Here is a 19,736-nt window from a genome sequence, read left to right on the forward strand (position 1 = left end):
CCCTATAAACAGAGAAAGTACTGTAATAATTTGGTCAGTCTAATAAAATCTATACAGTGAACAGAAATTCAATAACAGCAAACAAAGATAGAGCTAAAACCAAGCCACAAAGTCAAATGAGACAAATTCAGAAGGAAAATACTTTTAGCAATGTGTTTTTAAAATGTCAGAGTGATCACCAAGTCTTGACTAATGGAAACAAAAACTAAATCAACCAACAAGTATAAGATAAGAGGCAGTAAACTCACATGGCAATGAACACACAGAGGAGATGCAATTTCTGACAGCAAATTTAGAAACTTATGCTGCAGAAAAAGCTGAAGACCACAGTTCAGTATCTTGCACATTTTCATGTTTGGATGACTTTTCAAGTATTTCGTATGTACTTGTTGCAGCAGTTCTGCCAAACTAGTCCAACCTCTATTAGCAACTCAGATAAACTGCAGATAAGACATGAGTACTTTGCGAAGAGTGAAATACGTGTGATCAAAATGAACTGACATGTTTTGGCAGATGTCTTGTTTACCTTCAGCAGCTTTTGAAAATAAATTGAAAATGACGCCATAACCTTTTTGGCTTGGAATGATCTCAAGTCCACATAGTGAAATGATTACACAATTTTGAAAAAAAAATAGAACTGTCAAAATGTGCTGTATCAGAGAATATTTTCAACATTGATAGGAACAGATTTGACAGAAATTTCTGATGGAAAGTATGTCAAATGCTACAAAAAGGGATTAAGGAGAAATAGCATGGGAAATATCTATAGATATATATTCTCCTGTTACCTGAATATATTTTTATTTTTAACCAGGACCGAATGAACAAATTGAGCCTAGCAGAATGATGTATATGTGTGCTTTAAATTTAGTCTGAATTTCTTTCTGGTCCAGGATCTTGCTTTATCTTTACCAGCTAAATTAAAAAGCCTCCTAGAAATACCTTGTTCTGAATCAGGTCAAAAAATTTCCATTTCTATTGTGGAGAGAGAACTGGAATCAGCTCTTCAGAAGAGTCTCGGCACTGCTGCCAGTGCAACACAGAGAAGCAGGATCTTGCTGAAGCTCAGCTCAGTGGATCTTTCACTATGACTGAGCACCACTTCTCATGGCCAAAAGGGACAAAACTGATCTGACAGCATGCTGCCACCAAAAAGGGGACAGTAGTTTGGTACATGTACGACCATAAAATTTGCAGTGTACCTTGTTTGCTCCTTCCCAGCTGATCACCGAAGCCTGATTTTCTTGGATCTGTGATCTGTCTTTTTTTTTTTTTTTTTTTGGCCATTTTCCATTTTAGTCATGTAAAGTTTTTCAGTGATGACCCCATTTTTACAGATCACTGACAGAAACATGAAATAGGGTAGAATCAAGGTCTGATCTCCATGGGGCTGCTTTGGAGATACCTTTTCATAGGTTAAAATGAGATCTCATTTGCCAGTTGTTAATGAATTTAGTGCATCATGGTGATTTTGTCATCTTCCAGATTTTTCATAAGGATTTTCTTACCTTGTTTCAAGTAAAGGAATTTGAGTATTGTATATCAGCATTGTCATCCTTTTATCAACCAAAATTACAGAAAAAAATAATGTGAAGCTTGTTTGGTAGAATCATTTTCCATAAACACAAATGAATTGGCATTAATTATGGTATTCTCTGTTAATTCTTTGTTAATTCAGTCTTGTATTAGATGTTCCATTATTTTTCCAAGGATCTATGTCACACTGACAGGCTTATAATTACCTGGGTCATTTCTTTTATTCTTTTTAAATATTGGCATGTTAACTTTCTTTTGCTCCCTCAGAATTTCCCCTGTGTTGCAAGAGTTATTGAAAATCAACATTAATGGTCAGGCTCCTCAATGGTGCCTTTAAACCTGTCGGACACAAACCTGCTGATTTAAAAGTGTTTAATTTCCTGTTCCAAAGCAGAACAGAGACAGCTTCCAAGTTTCTGAAGCCCTTACAGGTCTCATGCCTTCAAGTAAAGCCAGCAAGAGTTGCTGGGAATGCATTAAAATGTGCCAGGGTCCCCATAACTTGGAACAAGTCACAGAGAGCAATGACAGGAATAATTCCCGACTGCATGCCAGGAAGAGAGGGGGACAAGGAAATCCTCATTGACTGTAAGGCCAGAAAGTTGTTTAAACACAATCATCTTTTTTTTTTTTTTTTTTTAGCAGATGTGGAAGCTGAGATATGGGAAACCTTTGCAATGACCACAGTGTACCTAAAGATCAAAACCAAGATCAGAGGTCTGAGCCCCTCCATGCCTGACAGCTACAGCCAGCTCCTCATAGAACCTCTCCTGCACAAACCAGAGCTCCAACTAAAAATCACCACATCAAATTAAAAGTTCAAACAAAAATGTACTACTTTTTCCTATTAGATGATTATCTTTTTATTGGAAACACAGCTGACAATACCTATAAAAAGAGGAGTAAAAAATTGTTGATGTTTTTTCCTTTCATTTCTTCTCTACAGCTGTTGATTTTCCTTCAGAGTGCTTTTTTTAAAAATTTATTATTTTAAGCAGTCAGGGGATGTATAGTTAGCATGGTACAAAACTACAGGTAATTTTTAAAATAAGACTGATTATTGTCTTTCATTTATCTTTTTATGGCAATAATTGCAGGATTAAAAGTAATGTAGACACGCATGCAAATGCGCTAGGAACCTAGAAAAACAGCTAGGGTCATTACATGCCAAACTGGGCCAGTGCAGTATTGAAAATAAAATATCCACATATTAAGTTTATTTGCTGTAAAGTTGAACTTCTGAAACATGCAAGTATGCATGAGCTTAAAAGAATTATGAAGTCAAAGGTAAAAAAAAATAAATTAAAAATTTAAATAAACGCCTGGTATAGTGTAGTACTAAAACAGTCACACTTCTATATCATGTTTTCTGAGATATGTTCAAGCAGGAAAGCAGCTGAGACCAACTAGTGTCACTGAAAACAGCCTATAATGTTAAAATATGGAATTGCTCTTGGCCGGAGGAGCTAATATGAGTTATAAATTTGAATTCTGTCCCTTTATGCTTAGTGCTTGGAAATGTGGAATGATCCAGCAACACTAAGAAATCCATACAAATTGAATACTGTATTTGCTTCATTGTGATTTAGCATTCCAAACCATTCAGGCAAAAGAAAGGCTGCGTTAGGAGCACATCAAGTGATCCATATTCTGAAGATATGAAATACCGTATCAGAGGTTGCTTTCATAAAGTTAATTCAGCTTGGCTCCATCCTTTTCCAAACAGTAGAACATTTAATGAGAGGGTTATTTTTCAGAAGACCTCCATCTCACTCAGATAAGGGAATGAGTGGTTTGTGTTGAAGAAGACCTGAGGAACCCAATCCCTCATTTGTTGTAGGAATGTAATTAGTATTGTGAATGAGGTAGCACTTGCAGACAGGTTGCTGGATTGAGGTGTTTTAATATTGCTCAGAAGAATTTGATCTTCTCTCTCAGCATAAAATTCCCAAAACACATTGAAATTATTGAACTGAAAATTGGGAAGAAAAAAAAAAATAAAAAGTTACCAATTCTGTGTTTCTTATTTTCTATACCCCATCATAAATCCTTGCAGCCTGATTTGGTGAAATTTCAAAACTTATAGTTGTATTTTAACATTTCACAGATTTGTCCTTTCCTTTTTTACTATTCTTGGGACCTAATTCAAGGATACTATATGTACTTTGAACATATTAATCACTATGAAAAATCAAGTCCTCAATTTAGGCCATGTGGTCCTCAATGGAATATTATTGTACTATCCACATTTTTTCTTTATGACTTCCAATTTTATTTACATATTAAAACATGGGTTTAAATAGGTAACTTGATCAAGGTCAGTTGAAAATCAGTTGCATTGCAAGGCACCAAATCTTCCTCTACAAATCCCTGGCTGATGCTTTAGTCACAGTAAATTCTTTCCTTTTTTTCATACTTACTAGAATTCGGTTCTTAAAATACTCTGTAAAAATGTATCTATTCTTGTGTTGTTGTTGTTGTGTGTGTGTGTGTGTGTTTTTAATTAAAATAGCAAGATAAATGCTTTTCTGATGGCTCTATTATGTGAAATTAAACTGATTCCTCTCTTGTTTTCGGCAGGATCCAGCCTCCAGCTCAGCTTATTCACTTCACTTCTCACTTGCATGGGCTTCTCTTCCTACAGCATTTTAAAAGGACCATTTTTTACCCCAGACTGCCATTCTGGGTACATCACCCACTGTAAGAAGAACCACATGCTTCTTGTACTTGTCTTCATTTCGGGGCCTCTTCTTATGTAACGTCAAATCCTCCTAAGCCTTCAAATGGATCCCAGCATTACTGATGGGTACCCCATACTCTGAGTAGCTCTGTCTAAAGTTCTAATCTATCATGCTGACCTCTACATTTTTGATATATCATAGAATTAAATCTTCTAGCAAGGATTTTTCTGTTCTACTATAAAATTTCTATTCTATTCAACTATAAAACTTTTGCTCTCACTAATACAAAATCCAGAGAACCAGAATATACCTGTGTAAGAGAGATGTTGGTCTGGAGCCATCTACTGGTTGTACTGGTGAGGATTACATAGACAGATGTGAAAACCCACTTTAAACATGTAATCCTATCATAATTATAAAAACAACAACATGTATTAATAGATTAACCACTTAAGTACGTGATGTTTCCTGTCTACTGGTTATGGGTTTTTTAAGCCTAAATATTCAGTGGACTTAATGTGGCCCAATTCTCAACATTAGAAAAATAAAAATAAAAAATTTAAAAAGTCAGTACTTTATCTTGTTTTCATAAAAAAGAAAAACGGTGGGGAGGAGGACAAAAAACTTTCATCTCTCAGTAACACAGCAAAGGAAGTAAAGGAAAAAAAAGGTATTAACGCTTAATTAAACAATCTAGTAAAGTAATTTAGATATCTTGAATTTTATTGGTGTGACAAAAAATATAAATAATTCTTGTTTAATTCCTTATTTGATGCTTACTATGATTTCACCCTGCATTTCTGTGTATTGGTCTAAAATAGCCAAGGCACACCATATGCAGTTTTCTTGGTATTAAAAAGAAGTCTCAGTCAATTTTACAATGTTCTTCAAAGCTTTTTTATTAAAAATAAATTCAGACAAAAAAGTTAGCAGATAACAGAAGTATAAAGCCTTTAAAAACAGAAGTTCTAATACACAAACTATTAAGTAGAAATAATCCAGACAACTTACTTTGGAGACCAAAAATGTATTATATAATGATGCTGACAACTATGCATTTATTTATTTGTGATAATATTGGTAAGAATTGGTGCTGTAATTTAGCTTTATTTCTGTTATTTAAATTACATATGCAACTTTAATGGTTGCCTTCAGGAGCAAGATGGAGCATTTTACAGATTTTACCATTTTTTTTAAAAGAGATTCTTCGCACCTATTAAATATGTATATCTACATATATGCATGTATATACACACACAATTATATACACACACAAAGTCATGAAGCTAGATGTTTATATTCACATGCATATACGTATATATACGTGTATATACATACATTTGTATGTATGTATGTACAATATATGTATATGCAAGTATATGTGTATACACACATGCAAGCACATGCATGCCTATGTATCACACCTAACATCTATTTGTGACCTACAATCTCAGATAAAGAAAATCCTCTATTGGCTGTCAGTTGCACTGGGATTAAACATTTGCCATTATTCATGTTTGCTCTCTGCAGATCCATCAGCAGGAGAAACTTCCAGCAGTAGCTGTAAGTGGCAAGTAATTTTATCCAGAAATGCAAAATGCATTTTAAAATGTACAAAGGGAAGATAAACAATAAAACTCCCCAGCATAAACAAGAAAGCATAAACATATTGCAGGTTTGGAGACCAAACTATAGGAGCTAAAACTAAGAAGAATGACATTGCCACCATCATAAATGGAACTGGTAGAAACACCTGCAAGAGAAAGAAAAAAAAATGTTTTAGGAAATAAACTGAACAACTGTGATTTCATGCATCATTCCTAGGAGGAATAAGGCATTCCTTGCAACACTATAATACCACTTCTCATGCTGTGGAAATCTCACCCAGGATGAGACATATCTGACTTATCTGACCTCAAATTGTCTACAACACTTGTTCAGGGTCCCTCTCTTGTCATGAAGAAGAGATAGGCAGCACCTGAAAGACATTCACCTATTTCTGATATTACGGGCACCTACAATAAATTCAGGGTTGGGTGCCTAGAAGAAGCCTTGATGATTAACATAAGCCTCCAACCCAGCTTTCTGACAGCTAGACTGAGATGAAATCAAACCTAGCCATAATGACTGTGGTTGTGTCAGGAAAGATGAGGGTAGACCAAGGTCTTATCAACCATGAACTGCCAGCCTGGATTCCACATGGCTCCTGTCACTGCTACATGCTCACACAGTATCCTGTTCCTTGTTCCCCATTATGCATATATCCATTCCTTGTTTTCAGGTGTATCTCTGGGACAAGGACCATCTGTTTTTTCCTTTTCCCTCTTCAGTGTGAAGCAGACTTGTTCTGGATCATGAATAAGGCTCTAAACATCAAGATTACAATTTGCATTTTTGTAGTGATTATCAACTTTTGTCTTGCACTTGTTCATAACTTTCGCACACTACCCATGACTTTAAAAAGCCGTAAGAATATTTTATAACTTATTTCCAATTACTTTGTATGGTCGATGTAGATTAGGTTCCCGGTATCGAAGTACAATCAGGCTTGCACAAGTCAATCCAATCATAAGCCAGGCAGAAAATCCAAAGTAATTTGTTAACATAAGAAGGTCAGAGGGGATTATAAAAATGGATGCAATGGTGGTTGAAAAAATCATGGCTGGAGCTGGTGTACAAGTGTGGACACTGAGCATGGAGATTAAAACAGGTAAATGTCCCGCCTGACTTCCAGCGTAGCTTAATCGACCTAATGTGAACATGCTGCTGTTGAGGGCACCAAATATTGAGACAGCAACAGAGAGAGGAATGATCCAGGCAACAGAGGGAATCACTCGATCAGCCCAAGTTACTGCCACAGCAACTGCAAGAAAACAAAGCATCAGTAGTGGTGTAGGTACCATGCTCTGAATTACTGACAGACTCAACAGAAAGGAAACTTAAAATGCATGAAATATCTATTATTTATCACAAATGCCTGGCATTAGTTGCAACAATTGGATGGGACTAATCTAATTCTATGGGTTTTTTACTCAGGAGCTAAAAATTTGCATGAGGTGGGTGAGAGCAAGGAGGACTGCTGCCCACCACCGAAGGCTGGGTGAAGCTGTGGTGGCCCACTCCCAAAGGACGGACTCCCAGTGGCAGCAAGCGGTACAACTGTGTCTCACCATTACGAATCACAAATGTGCATGCATGGGCAGGGTCGTCTGGAGAAAGAAAATGAAGGTATTAGTCCCCTGCACGACCACAGTGGTGACATGACCTATTGTAACGAGGACACTGCCAACACAAATGTGTGTACAGGCCTCTAACAAAATGCCATGAGGAATATAGGTCTTGCAGTGATCCGCACAGCATAAAAAGTCATCAGAGTAGGGGAAAACAAAATAAAACAAAAAAAATGTAGTGAATGAATAAGAACTGCAGCAATACATAGCAAAGCTTGAAATGAGAGATATAATTTTAAGGTTATCTCCTCAGCTGACGTAAATTAGCACAGCTCCCCTGTGGTACATTAGGAACTGCTCATGCCAGCAGGGCAGCTGCTGCTCAGTGAGGTTCTGGTGTTTGCTGCTGCTTTCATTCCAGAATGGATTTGCAAATGTACGCGTCTCTACCAGCAGATAGCCTGATCGTGGGCTGAGTGACAACATGGGGTTGCTGAGTGACAGCTACACTGCTTCCATTTATGTTATTGAGCTGCTTTCACACAAAAAAAAATAAAATTAAAAATTAAAAAAATAAAAAGAACATCAAAACAAATTACGTTCTTTGTCACTCCTAGAGGTAAGGTCTGACAGCTGTCTAATTAGGGTGAGATTTAAAAGGTGCTGTTTGGACAATCAAGGAGAAATACAATTCCTCTCAGCCCTTTTTATGCACAGTTTACTGGTACAGCATCTGAGAGAAGCTTTACAGAAGGTGGACTTTTGTAGGGTCTCCTAAGGAATTAGAATACTTACCATTAATAACACTTCTTCAACCCCAAATGGCTATTGCCAGTTCTATATTATTTATCACAACAGGTTACTTTGACAGATGACTTGTCTATATCCTAAATAGTAAGAACTTCAGCCATAGACACCATGAGATAGGGAAGGAAGGAGGAGAGAGGATTAAAACTACAGGAAAACAAAGTCCCTACCTATATTAAACAGACACCCAATCTTCACTTGATTTTCCAGGTTTCAATGCACTTCTGACTTCCTTTTAGCCAGTGCAGGTGTAAGCAAATATTTTCAACACCTAATATCATGTCTGAATTCAGTCCAACTTGTGCCTTACAGTAAAATTAAACAAGAATTCTCTATTAAAACTTAGACTGAAACCCACACTTCCCTTCCTGACTGTGAAGTTAGGTGAAGACAAGTAACCCAGTACATTGATATCAAATGGGTCTGCTAATGGACGACACCTTTTTGACAAAAATATCAAACTCATACCTGAGGAGACAATTTCTTTCGGTGTGAGGACAGTCAGATATGAGATGTTCACCAGTAAATAAAACACAATTACTGCAGGAACAGCAGTCATCACAGTTAAGGGGATATTTCTGCTAGGGTTTTTCATCTCTTCTGAAAAATACAAATAAAAAAAAGAAAAAAGAAAAATAATAATAATAAAGCAAGCAATTTCTAGGTTGGAGCTCCAACCCTATTCATGACTCCTAAACTACACTGCTTGTGAGCTCCTGCAGTGCTTTTGAAATAGTTTATCATCAAAGAAGCCTAAATAAAATATTTTTAACCTTTTAATTTTTTTTTAAGCTATCAAGTATCTTGGAAAAAAGGGAGCGATAGACTCTTGACAGAATGATAAAAAATGACAAAAGGACTGATAAATTTTGTCTGATTTGGTTAAACAAATATATAACTGTACTTCAGAATATCAATTTGTTAAGAAAATTTCAAGTAGCCATATTTTTAAATCAGAAGATTGAATGTGAGACGGTAAAATCAGTTATTTATTCTTTCATCATTTCATGAGTCCTGATGCAAAATTTTTTGAGTGTATTTTCCTATTCCTACCCAAAACATTTCTTTGCTCTTACATCGGGATATACAGAAAATACAACAGCAAAGACTGAAGGTATTGACAGATATGCAGTAGTGCAGTGGCTTTAAAACAGGGCCATTTCCAGCTGGATTCTGCTGTAATTACCATTTCCGTGGCCAGTCTGGTGGAGAAAAATAGTTTAGTGCTAAGCCTGGTATCTTAGCTTAAAACTACTCTTACATACTTAAGAAAAAACTCCAAATTTGATATCTGAACAACTGAGGTGCTGGCACACATTCCTAACTGTGATAATCCCAGAAAAGATGGAGTTGATTTCCAGAACCCTAATAACTCATCCTCACCTTGGTCAAAGAGGCTTGGGGAAAAAAAGGGTTATTTCTTCTCTTCCACTCCTTCACCCTTTCCCTTCCTCTCCTGTTCCTACTTCCCTCAGCATTACAAAAGACTTCCTGAGCTTTATGAACAGGTAACTCACCAAGCGAAAAGTCAAATTAGAGTACGACTTACATGAACTCTGCATAGGAGGAAGAATATTTTTACTCCCCCAAATACTATCTCAGCCTCCTGCCCAGATCATCAGCTTTGACCCTACCTCATTTCAGGATGCAGTGCACAGACCAGAGGGACTGATTGAGAACAACAGGGAAATGCAGATACAGTCTACTGGAGATTAATTTGGGATTTATTTAAAATGGAGGAAATGCACTTGATAATTTTGAGCACAGACGGGGACAATCACCCAAATTGCCATTTTGAATTTATCTTTCCACTTGTTTTGTTGCTAGTTACAGTTCTGCCATCCAGCTGGCACCTGATTCTTTAGCAGAAGCTCACAGGAATGAAAGTTATTGCTGAAGAACAGGAAATTCAGTTTAGGAGAGGACAAATGCATAGTTACATCTGTCTAAACAGCTGTGCTGCCTAGTGTATTGTATTTATTATTAGTGTATTGTATTTATTACTACTGGTAACTGCTCAGAAAATAGGACTTATATGAAAGATTTTGGTTTTTATTGGGCTTACAAAGCTAAATGCTTGCCTTTAAGAAAATCATAAGATTTCAAAATCTTATTTTCTGATTTTTATTACCTTTTTTATTACAGCATATTCTCGATGCAGGAATTGCTGGATTGTAATAATAACTGTCATTTTTTTTAAACATTAACCCAATTTTCACACTGTTCTCACCATTGAACTTTGTGTTATATGTTTCACACATTGGGTCTATTTAATGTTTTACATGTGGTAGAGGTCAATGGATGAATAAGGTTAAAGATATAACCACTCCATCCATTTGCTTACAACTTAATTCTGTAAATCTGATGATACTATAACACACTATTCATCTAACTCATTGTGAATTGCATAACTAATATCTTGAGCATTATCCAGCTTTCATGAAAAACTGCTCTGTTTATTACTGTTACATATCATCAGATATTGAAGAGAATAAGTAAATGAATATTCCAAAAGATTTTAAACATTTAAAATTGAATCTAAGTTATATGAAAGGATTTATACTGTTTTCCATACATTCTTCTTCACCTTCTGTGCAAAACTGTATTTCCCCAAGGAATTATCATGGATGGGCTATCCTATATATCCCTTAAAATTGCTATAATTTAATACAATTTAATATGAATTTGTTCATGTACAAATCAACTGGACAATCTGAGAGAAGGTATAGATGTTTAAATACATGTTAGTTGATCATCAGTCACCTTTTTGTATTTGGTCCTTAGTGCACAAATAGATTGGCACTATGTAAGCATCATTTTCTAAAAATGCACTGACACCAAGAAACTCAAAATTTATTTTTTTAAAGCATGAAAAACTCTTTTGACACATGAGATTTTAAGTAAACCTCCTAAATTTCTCTTGTAGGCATTTTTAAATGCCAATTTGATTCTGGAGACTGTACAAGAGGAAAGGAACTTCCATACAGAAGAACAATGCCTTTTACCAGCCCCATCAAACACAGGACTGGTGCATAGTTTGCACCATAAAATGTGTATCTTTACAGACCCTCTTGCCTTGAAGGAGATACGAGTTCTTCTAATACTAGCTGAGGAATGTTAAAAATTGCTACTGAAGAATAAATTCTAAAGAAAAAGAGTTATATACCTGCCATGTAGTTGAGGGACCACCAACCACCGTATGCATACAGTCCTTGGAAAAAGGCTTCGGCGATCTGTGACACATTGGGCATCTCTGAGTTGAACATGTCCTCAAACCTGGCCAGGGTCTCCTTTCTCCCGCTGACGAGGAGAACTATGCCACTGACAGCAATTACGGACAACGCCATCATCTTCAACAGGGTGAAAACCGTCTGCACCCAGGCAGCCATTTTGACGCTGCGGCCATTCAGGATCCCCAGGGACCAGAGAACGGCCAAGGCCAAGCATTTCTTCAGCACTTCTGGTGCAGGGCAAATGCCGTAGAAGGGCTGGGTGGCATATTCAGCAAACAGCAAGGCTCGAGCAGCGTTTGATGCTGGCTTGGTGAACACCGACGTCCAGATGAACACAAAGGCAGGCAGGGATCCAAGGCCTCTTTTAATGTGGCTGTATTCCCCTCCAGAAAACGGCAGAGCAGTGCCCAGCTCTGCGTAGCAGAGAGAACCCATCAGAGAAACCAGTCCAGAAGCAGTCCAGATCACTAGTGCAACGCCGACATTAAGCAGAGAATGCTTTAACACCCCTGTGGGAGACACAAAGATCCCTGCCCCTACTATTGATCCTATAATAAAACTTACTCCGTCAAAATAACCTATATTTCTTTTGAGTTGCATCTTGGTGTTTCCTTTTCTTTTCACCTTTTTGGCATCATCACTCTTTCCTTTTCCCATTTTTTTTCTTATTTTTCACAGCAGATTCTATGACCTGAGAGGCTAGATTATATGTATTTTCCTTTCACTTTGCTGTTAACTCATTGTCATGGCCCTACTTGACAGTGAAATGTTATGGGAAGCCTGGCTTAATCATTCAGAAAGGAGAGCATACTTTGGGTTTGGATGTCTTGTGTATGAAGATGATTAACCAGATGCTTAAAGGAATGCTGGCAAATCATGGACATGTTGGTTTAATATGTACTTCAGAAATTATTAAGGTCCGGGGATAGTTTTTAGGAAATTGGCATAACAAATAATACATAGGAGATGCTTTTCATTTCTCTGCTGATTTTCATCAAAGGATTTCCATATTATTTACATGTCTTCAGAGACAACTGTGTGAGGTGGGGAAATGTCACCTCTGCAGTAGACCTAGGGAAAGGGGAATGGCATGACAGCACAAAAATAAAAAATCAGCCCTCTTTATGCTATGGACAGTGATGCAGATATGAGTTGAATAGGCAGGTGTATTTTCCTACAGTCAGTATATAAAATGAACAGCGATCAGTAGTGAATACCAGTATGTTTTGCCAAATCCCTATCAGTCACTGTGTATACCAAAGCTTGTTTATACTTCACTTATTAAACACTGCTCTAGAAAGAGCATTATCAGTTTATTCCTAGTTTTTCTAGAGTATTCATTATTATAGTACTATGCAAGTACTTCATAAAGCAGTTACTAATCTTCAAGCACTACTACAAGGGTGGGGGGCCGTGTTTTCATTTCCATAGTATATATGGGGGCTGTGGAATAAAAAGATGAAGGTTGAAAACTCCCACTATTTTGGTGTGTGCCTTTTAAGGTGTGGCCATTGATTTTTTTAAGCATTTCTGCTTAGAAATGCATTTTTCTATGCATTTCTTCGGCATATTTTATGTTCATACTATGGAGAAGGAGTTTCTCTTTGATTGGATGTGGGTGGACCATTGTCATAGATATTTCCCCAAGAAAAACATATTTATTCTTTTCAGAAGATGTAGAGAAAAATAGGAAGAAAGAAGGAAACTGAGAAATAAGTTCAGCGCATACCTTTAGGGCTGTTAAGGAACAGTACCAAAACTACAAGCTGCAAAGGTCTTACTTTTTGCCAGTCAAGTTGCAGAATTAGTTTTGTCCAAATCGTCAAAGCTCAGTAACACGGTGAACAAAACATGGCTTTGACATGGCCCATCTTGAAAGAGACAATGGTTCAGATTGGTCCTGAACAGCTGGACCTTCAGTCACATATAAAAAAAATGTTTCTGAAAGATTAGGTTTATTTAATATTCCATCATGTATAAGATCTTTAGCTAAAACAGATATGGGAATATGATGAACATGACACAAGATCTAGAGGATATTCACGCCCTTCTGGAGTGGCAGCTAGAGGCTATGCTGGGCATCTAAAGTGGCATTAGCCACCTGCTTTAGGCAACTAAATGCCACCTTGGTGAGCAACACTGAAAAGCTTGGTTAAAGTGCGTGTCCATCATCACAAAGAAACAGCATAGTCAGTGACAGAATCCACAGGTCAGAATAGCACTTAAACAAAACAATTCTTCCATCTTCTGCAAATCACTGCACCACCCATTATATTTTCACCTTTGAAAAAAGTCATCATACAGACTACAAAAATTCTAGTTAGAAAAATTTGCATATATTTTAAATTTACTCAATTTATAAATTGCAACATATATTTAAATTCATATATGCATTTAACATGTGCTATGAATAATTTGTAGTAATTCAAACCATTTATTCATCACTATTCAGGAACTGGAAATTAAGTGTGAAAAATGTTTTAGAAGGCTAAAACATATAAATTCCTATAACTGTTTTATTTCAGTGCCTTTTCTGATCTTCCTTCTCTGTGAATGAATACACATTTTTTGATTCCCAGTAATCTTCAAACTCTTTATTTTGTGGGTGATGCCACATACAGCTGGATTTAGATTACTATTGTAAAAACAAATATATAAATATATTAAATAGCAGCTTAAAGTACAGATGCAACTGTTACACTGTTTGTGCTAAAGTATGTTAATTTCTGGTATAATAGAGGCATTTCCAAAATCTCCCCAAGAAGCAGATTAATAAGGATTTTTTACTTCTTACAAAGCTGACTGATTTCAGAAAACCCCACTGAGATTATTACTTTCTTGTGTGTGCTTTCTGTCTACCTCAGATAAATGTTTCTAGACTTTCAGTGGAATGCTTTTGAGATTTATGCAAAGTACGTTTTTCGTTTTGTTGCCAGAATAGGAGAAGGTAAGTAAGAGCAGAGATAATAAGAACATTTCTACGAATCCAACAAAATCTGAAGTTCTGGAAACAGTATATTCATGTGAGCATTAGTAGGGAAGAATTCACTGAAACACAGCTGGTTATACAACAACAGATAGTCTTCAGCCAAACTGCTTTTTTCCTTTTTTTTTTCTTTTTTTTTTTTTTTTTCTCCACTATAAAAGGGCAGAGTCTTGTGAAGCACATCATAAATATTCACTTTCAAGGTTTTCTGTAACATGTCCAACATCTTCCTCTGGCTGAGAGGATAAATTGCCACTATCTATATGATTATTTCAAGGTCTTTTATGTCAGCATCTGCTGCTTCACACACATCTATGTATCAGATACCTGGTTACACTCATTTCGGAGACATACAAAGACTCAACTGCTGAATATAAGGCAAATATAAATTATTAAAATAACCTAGACGTGTTTGTAAGACAAGACTGAGATTCCCCTGACACTTGGAGCAGGCTGAAAGGTTATATCATCATCAAAATAAAATGCCTTAGTACTGCAATTTTTATACTCAACAGGGAACAACCACATTTCTTGTGAGTGCCAACTACTGAGTTCTCTTTGACAGTAAAATGAGGTCAAGAGAGTGCTATAAAACACTTAAGATTGATCCTGAAACTTCAACTGTTCATTTCTACTTCTGGTACTGAGGATTTTCCCTTTTAATTTTCTGACTTTCCAAATGCCTTTAGCCTTCAATGTCAAGGTTTTCACTGTCATGAATGTCAGTGCTTATCATGACTGATCTCTTTTAATCACTGTAGGTTCTGCAGATTTAAGAAAGAAACCAATACCGAAAAGTTATGGAAGAACATTTTGGCTGCCTGGACAGATATGCATTATCTCCTAATTGTAATTAACTGAATTTCAATGTACTTGAATAAGGAGTCCTAAATGTTCTTGCAATAATTTTCCATGTGTACTCACTAAGTCTTTCTTATGATCCACTCACCGATTAGATGGACAAGAAAGAAGCCTATCTGTCTAAACAACACAAGATATTAAAATATTTATTTACTTCCCTTTCAATTAATTTCTCAGCACTTCCAGCATTGTATTGACTTAGTTCTGCATCATCCAAAATCCTGTAAGGGGAGAAGATAGAGGAAAAATTAGAAGCTAATTTGTCTTGCAAACTTTCAATAAATGTTCTTCTGTGTTTTCCCTGAAGAAGCTTGCTGTTGCTGACATTGACACAGCAAGGATAAAGAAGCAAAAGAACAAAGCAAAACCTGAAGTGAGTTTCTAGCGAAAATAAATCAATAAATAAACATAGTTAATTTTTCTTGGCATATGTCAGCAAAGGACATGTCATATTTAATATGAGTGACAAATATTATTTATATCCTTCCTTCTTTTCTACTCTTCCTTAGCTCACCTTTTGTGGGAAACATGTCATTTTAAAGTAGTTTTCTTTGTCTTGCCTTCTGGAAGGAGTTCAACAGCTATCCAAGCAAGTCATATTAGATAGAAGTCGGTTTACCACTGCTGAACAGGACCCCATGATGTATTCACAAACTGTGAGTTTGAGTACTGTGTGCAGTTTTGGGTGCCACAATATAAGAAAGATATAAAACTGTTAGAGAGTGTCCAAAGGAAGGCAATGAAGATGGTGAGGGGTCTAGAGGGCAAGACGTATGAGGAGAGTCTGAGGTCCCTTGGTTTGCTCAGCCCAGAGCAGAGCAGGCTGAGGGGAGGCCTCATGGCGGCCTGCAGCTCCCTCATGAGGGGAGCGGAGGGGCAGGCGCTGAGCTCTGCTCTCTGGGGACAGCGACAGGACCCGAGGGAACGGCATGGAGCTGGGACAGGGGAGGGTCAGGCTGGGTGTTAGGGAAAGGTTCTGCACCCAGAGGGTGGTCGGGCACTGGGACAGGCTCCCCAGGGCAGTGGTCACAGCATTGACCCTGCCAGAGTTCAAGAAGCATTTGGACAATGCTCTCAAACGCATGATCTGTTTTTATTTATTTATTTATCTTGGGTAGCCTTTTGGGGACCCAGGGGTTGGACTTGATGATCCTTGCAGATCCCTTCCAGCCCAGATATTTTATGATTCTATGATTTTATGACTGTTTTCTTTAGAAAATGGGATTGCACCTTCAGGCACATAATCTACTGCCTTAGCAAGATTATTTTTTCCTGCTATCTACCAAAATTTTTATATATTTGCCTTTTACTGAAAGACTTATGAAACTATTTTTTCTACTGACATACATAATATTCTATTTTTGCTACTAATTAAGAAAGAAACCCCACATAACAGTTAGTTAATGACAAATCAAAAAACATGGGAAAAGTCACAGTTTTGTCGCACGATACCATGTTTGTGCTTTCATCTAATACAAATGTTTACACTAACCATGAAGTGTATTTCTCTAAAGGATTTCCACAGTTTGTCAAAATATCAATATATCAATATCAATATGTAGGTGTTCACCTACTATAAACACTCTCTACTGGGTTCTAAAGTGTGAAGAAAAGTACAGTGTGTTTTTTTGCAGCAAAAGGTATTTGTAATTACTGGCTGGTGAGTATGGCCAAGAATAGCCCTTAACTATTCATATGCAGCCATTCAAAAATCAAGTGTCTATAAACTTTCTTGGGCTTCTCTTATAATATATAGTGAGAGATGAGAAAAGACTCATCCCAGGAACAAACAGCTGCATTAACTGCCCACTGGAGGTGATTTTCCTTCTGCTTTTTGACAGTTAGATAAATCTGTCCCCCTGTATGGGGGGACAGGTTTGCATTTCCTACATCAAATGCTCTGTGTTGCACTGTAAGTTTATAAAGTGATGCTACAGTGACCTTCAGAATAAAAACATCCATGAAGAAATGTCAGTGTAGTATTGTAAAGGGATACTACAACACTGTCATTAAACACCACATCCCAGCAGTGGCCCCCACCCAGGCCTGCCTGAGTGAGTGGTGAGCTTTGAGCCACCACTGGAGTAAACTCTTACTGTATCAGTCCTATAAATAAATAAATAAATAAAATAAAAAATAATTGAAGTGCCAAAACACCTCCCTGAAGAGAATTCAGTGCTCTCCAGTTTATAAGCTCAGTCCAGCACACAGCTACAAAAAAACATAATGTGATGGGTGAACAATTGGCTGTTGGGTCTGGCTCAAAGGGTCACAATAAATGGGATTACATCAGGATGGAGACCCGTCACAAGTGGGGTTCCACAAGGCTCCATTTCAGGGCCATTCTTCCTCTGTGTTTTCATAGATGGCCTGGTTGAAGGATGCAAATTCATACTAAGTAAATTTGCAGATGATACTAAATTACGAGGAGCTGTTGAATCCTTTGAGGGCAGAAAGGACTTGTAGAAAGATCTTGACAAATTATAGGGCTGGGCAATCAACAACTATATGAAATTTAACAAGAGCAAGTGCTAGATTCTGCACCAGGGTGGGGTAATCCTGGATACATGTACAGACTGGGGGATGAGGAGCCGGAGAGCAGACCCATGTGAAGGGTTTTGGGGTTTTGTTTGATTGCAAGTTGAGTAAGAGTTGGCAAGCTGAATAAGAGACAAGTGTGCCCTAGCAGACAGAAGGGCCAACCCTACCCTGGGGTGCCTCAGGCCCAGCACCGCCAGCTGGTCAAGGAAAGGGATTGTCACACTCTGCTCTGCACTGGTGCGGCCTCACCTCGAGCATTGTGTGCAGTTTGCCACAATGTTGTGGCTTAAACCTATTGTGTCCAAAGGAGGGCAGCTAAGATGGTAAGAGGTTTAGAGGGGGAGGTACATGAGGAGCAGCTGAAGTCACTTGGTTTGTGCAGCTTAGGGAAGGCTGAGGGGCAACCTCATCATTGTCACTGAGCACTGGAACAGGCTCCCTAGGGCAGTGGTCACAGCAACCAGCTTGCCAGAGTTCAAGAAATGTTTGGACAACGCTCTGACACATGGTCTGATTTTTTGGGTGGCCCTGTGTGGAGCCAGGAGATGGACTTGATGACCCCTGTGGGTCCCTTCCACCTCTGGATATTCCATGATTCCATGAGTCTATGATACTCCTGGCTGGGTGCTCCTGGGCTGCAGGAAGGTCTCTTCTCTCATTGCATACCACCAACCTCAACCCCAGCTGCGCTGGGTGTAAATGGCAGGGTTTTGGTAACAGGAGGTTGTGGGGGTGGTTTCTGTGGGTGCCATAGCTGCCTCCAACAGCCCACTGTAAGGCACAGGTGAGCCTGACAGTAAAGCTGGTGGCACCTCTGGAAAAATACACCTAAGAAAGGGCAGAAAGCACTGCACAGGCAGAAGAAGAGGGAACAAAAAGTGTAAGAAACAGCAGTGTGCGCACCAAGATCATTGAAGAAGGAGAGGAGGAGATGCTCTAGCGACAGAGCAGAGATTCCCCTGCACACTGTGTAGAGGTCCATGGTGGAGGAGGGAAAAGCATGAGCGAGCAGCAGTGAGATGCTGTTACAGACTGACTGCAGCCACCCCTTCCCCATTTGCTCACAGGGACTGGGGAGGGCTGGGAGGGCAGCTGGCTATGAGAAAAAGGGCTGGGGAGAATGAGATGGCAGATGAACTTCTCTTTTTTTTGTTTGTCCTGGTTTCAGCTAGGACAGAGTTAATTTTCCTCCTAGTAGCTGGTAGGGTGCTGTGTTTGGGATTTAGGATGAGGATAATGCTGATAACACACTGATGTTTCAACTGTTGCAGAGCAGTGCTTACACTAAGCCAAGAACTTTTCAGCTTCTCATGCTGCCCCGCCAGCGAGGAGGCTGGGGGTGCAGCAGGAGCTGGGAGGGGACAGACCCAGGACAGCTGACCCAAACTGGCCAAAGGGGTGTTCCATACCATATGGCATCATATGGAACAATTAATATGGGGGGGATGGCTGGGATGGGGGGGCCGTCTGCTCGGGGATAGGCTGGGCATTGGACAGCGGGTGGTGAGCAATTGCATTGTGCATCACTTGTTTTGTACACGTTATATTATTATTATTATTGTTACATTAATTATTATTATTATTATTATTATTATCCTTTATGTCCTGATAAACTGTCTTTATCTCAACCCATACGCTTTCACTTTTTCCCTGATTCTCTCCCCCATCTCAATTAGGGAGGGGAGAGGGTGAGCGAACGGCTATGCTGTGCTTAGCTGCCGGCCTGGTTAAACAACATTATTTTTCCCTGACGGTTGGGACTTGATGACCCTGAAGGTCTCCCCCAACCTAGACGTCTCTAGGCTTCTACGGTTCTAAGGGCACCCGCCTCCACGGCGGCCCCAAAACGGCCAAGCCACGGCGTCACCTGCCGCAGCGCGCATGCTCCGAGCTGCTCCCCACTCCCACCCACTGGACCCTT

At 38.5% G+C, this 19,736-nt stretch overlaps 1 protein-coding gene across 1 annotated transcript; it reads right to left on the reverse strand.

Annotated features, from left to right (window-relative positions):
• Nucleotides 1-5,724: 5,724 nt before the first annotated feature.
• SLC7A13 (solute carrier family 7 member 13) lies at nucleotides 5,725-12,084 on the reverse strand. Its single transcript, XM_035546460.1, has 4 exons — nucleotides 11,361-12,084; nucleotides 8,663-8,794; nucleotides 6,716-7,080; nucleotides 5,725-5,970 (listed from the first exon to the last, which is right to left on the reverse strand). The coding sequence occupies exons 1-4, from the start codon at nucleotides 12,082-12,084 to the stop codon at nucleotides 5,725-5,727; spliced, it is 1,467 nt and encodes a 488-aa protein (XP_035402353.1).
• Nucleotides 12,085-19,736: the final 7,652 nt, after the last annotated feature.

Source organism: Cygnus atratus, chromosome 2, assembly GCF_013377495.2.
Source record: "Cygnus atratus isolate AKBS03 ecotype Queensland, Australia chromosome 2, CAtr_DNAZoo_HiC_assembly, whole genome shotgun sequence".
Lineage (NCBI taxonomy): Eukaryota > Metazoa > Chordata > Aves > Anseriformes > Anatidae > Cygnus > Cygnus atratus.

Coding starts and splice junctions, on each gene's coding strand:
- SLC7A13 (XM_035546460.1), bottom strand. CDS start 12,084: ATGGGAAAAGGAAAGAGTGATGATGCCAAAAAGGTGAAAAGAAAAGGA. Junction 8,795..11,360: donor GTCCCTCAACTACATGGCAG/GTATATAACTCT, acceptor TGTATTTTTCAG/AAGAGATGAAAAACCCTAGC. Junction 5,971..6,715: donor ATCTACATCGACCATACAAA/GTAATTGGAAAT, acceptor TTTCTCTTGCAG/GTGTTTCTACCAGTTCCATT.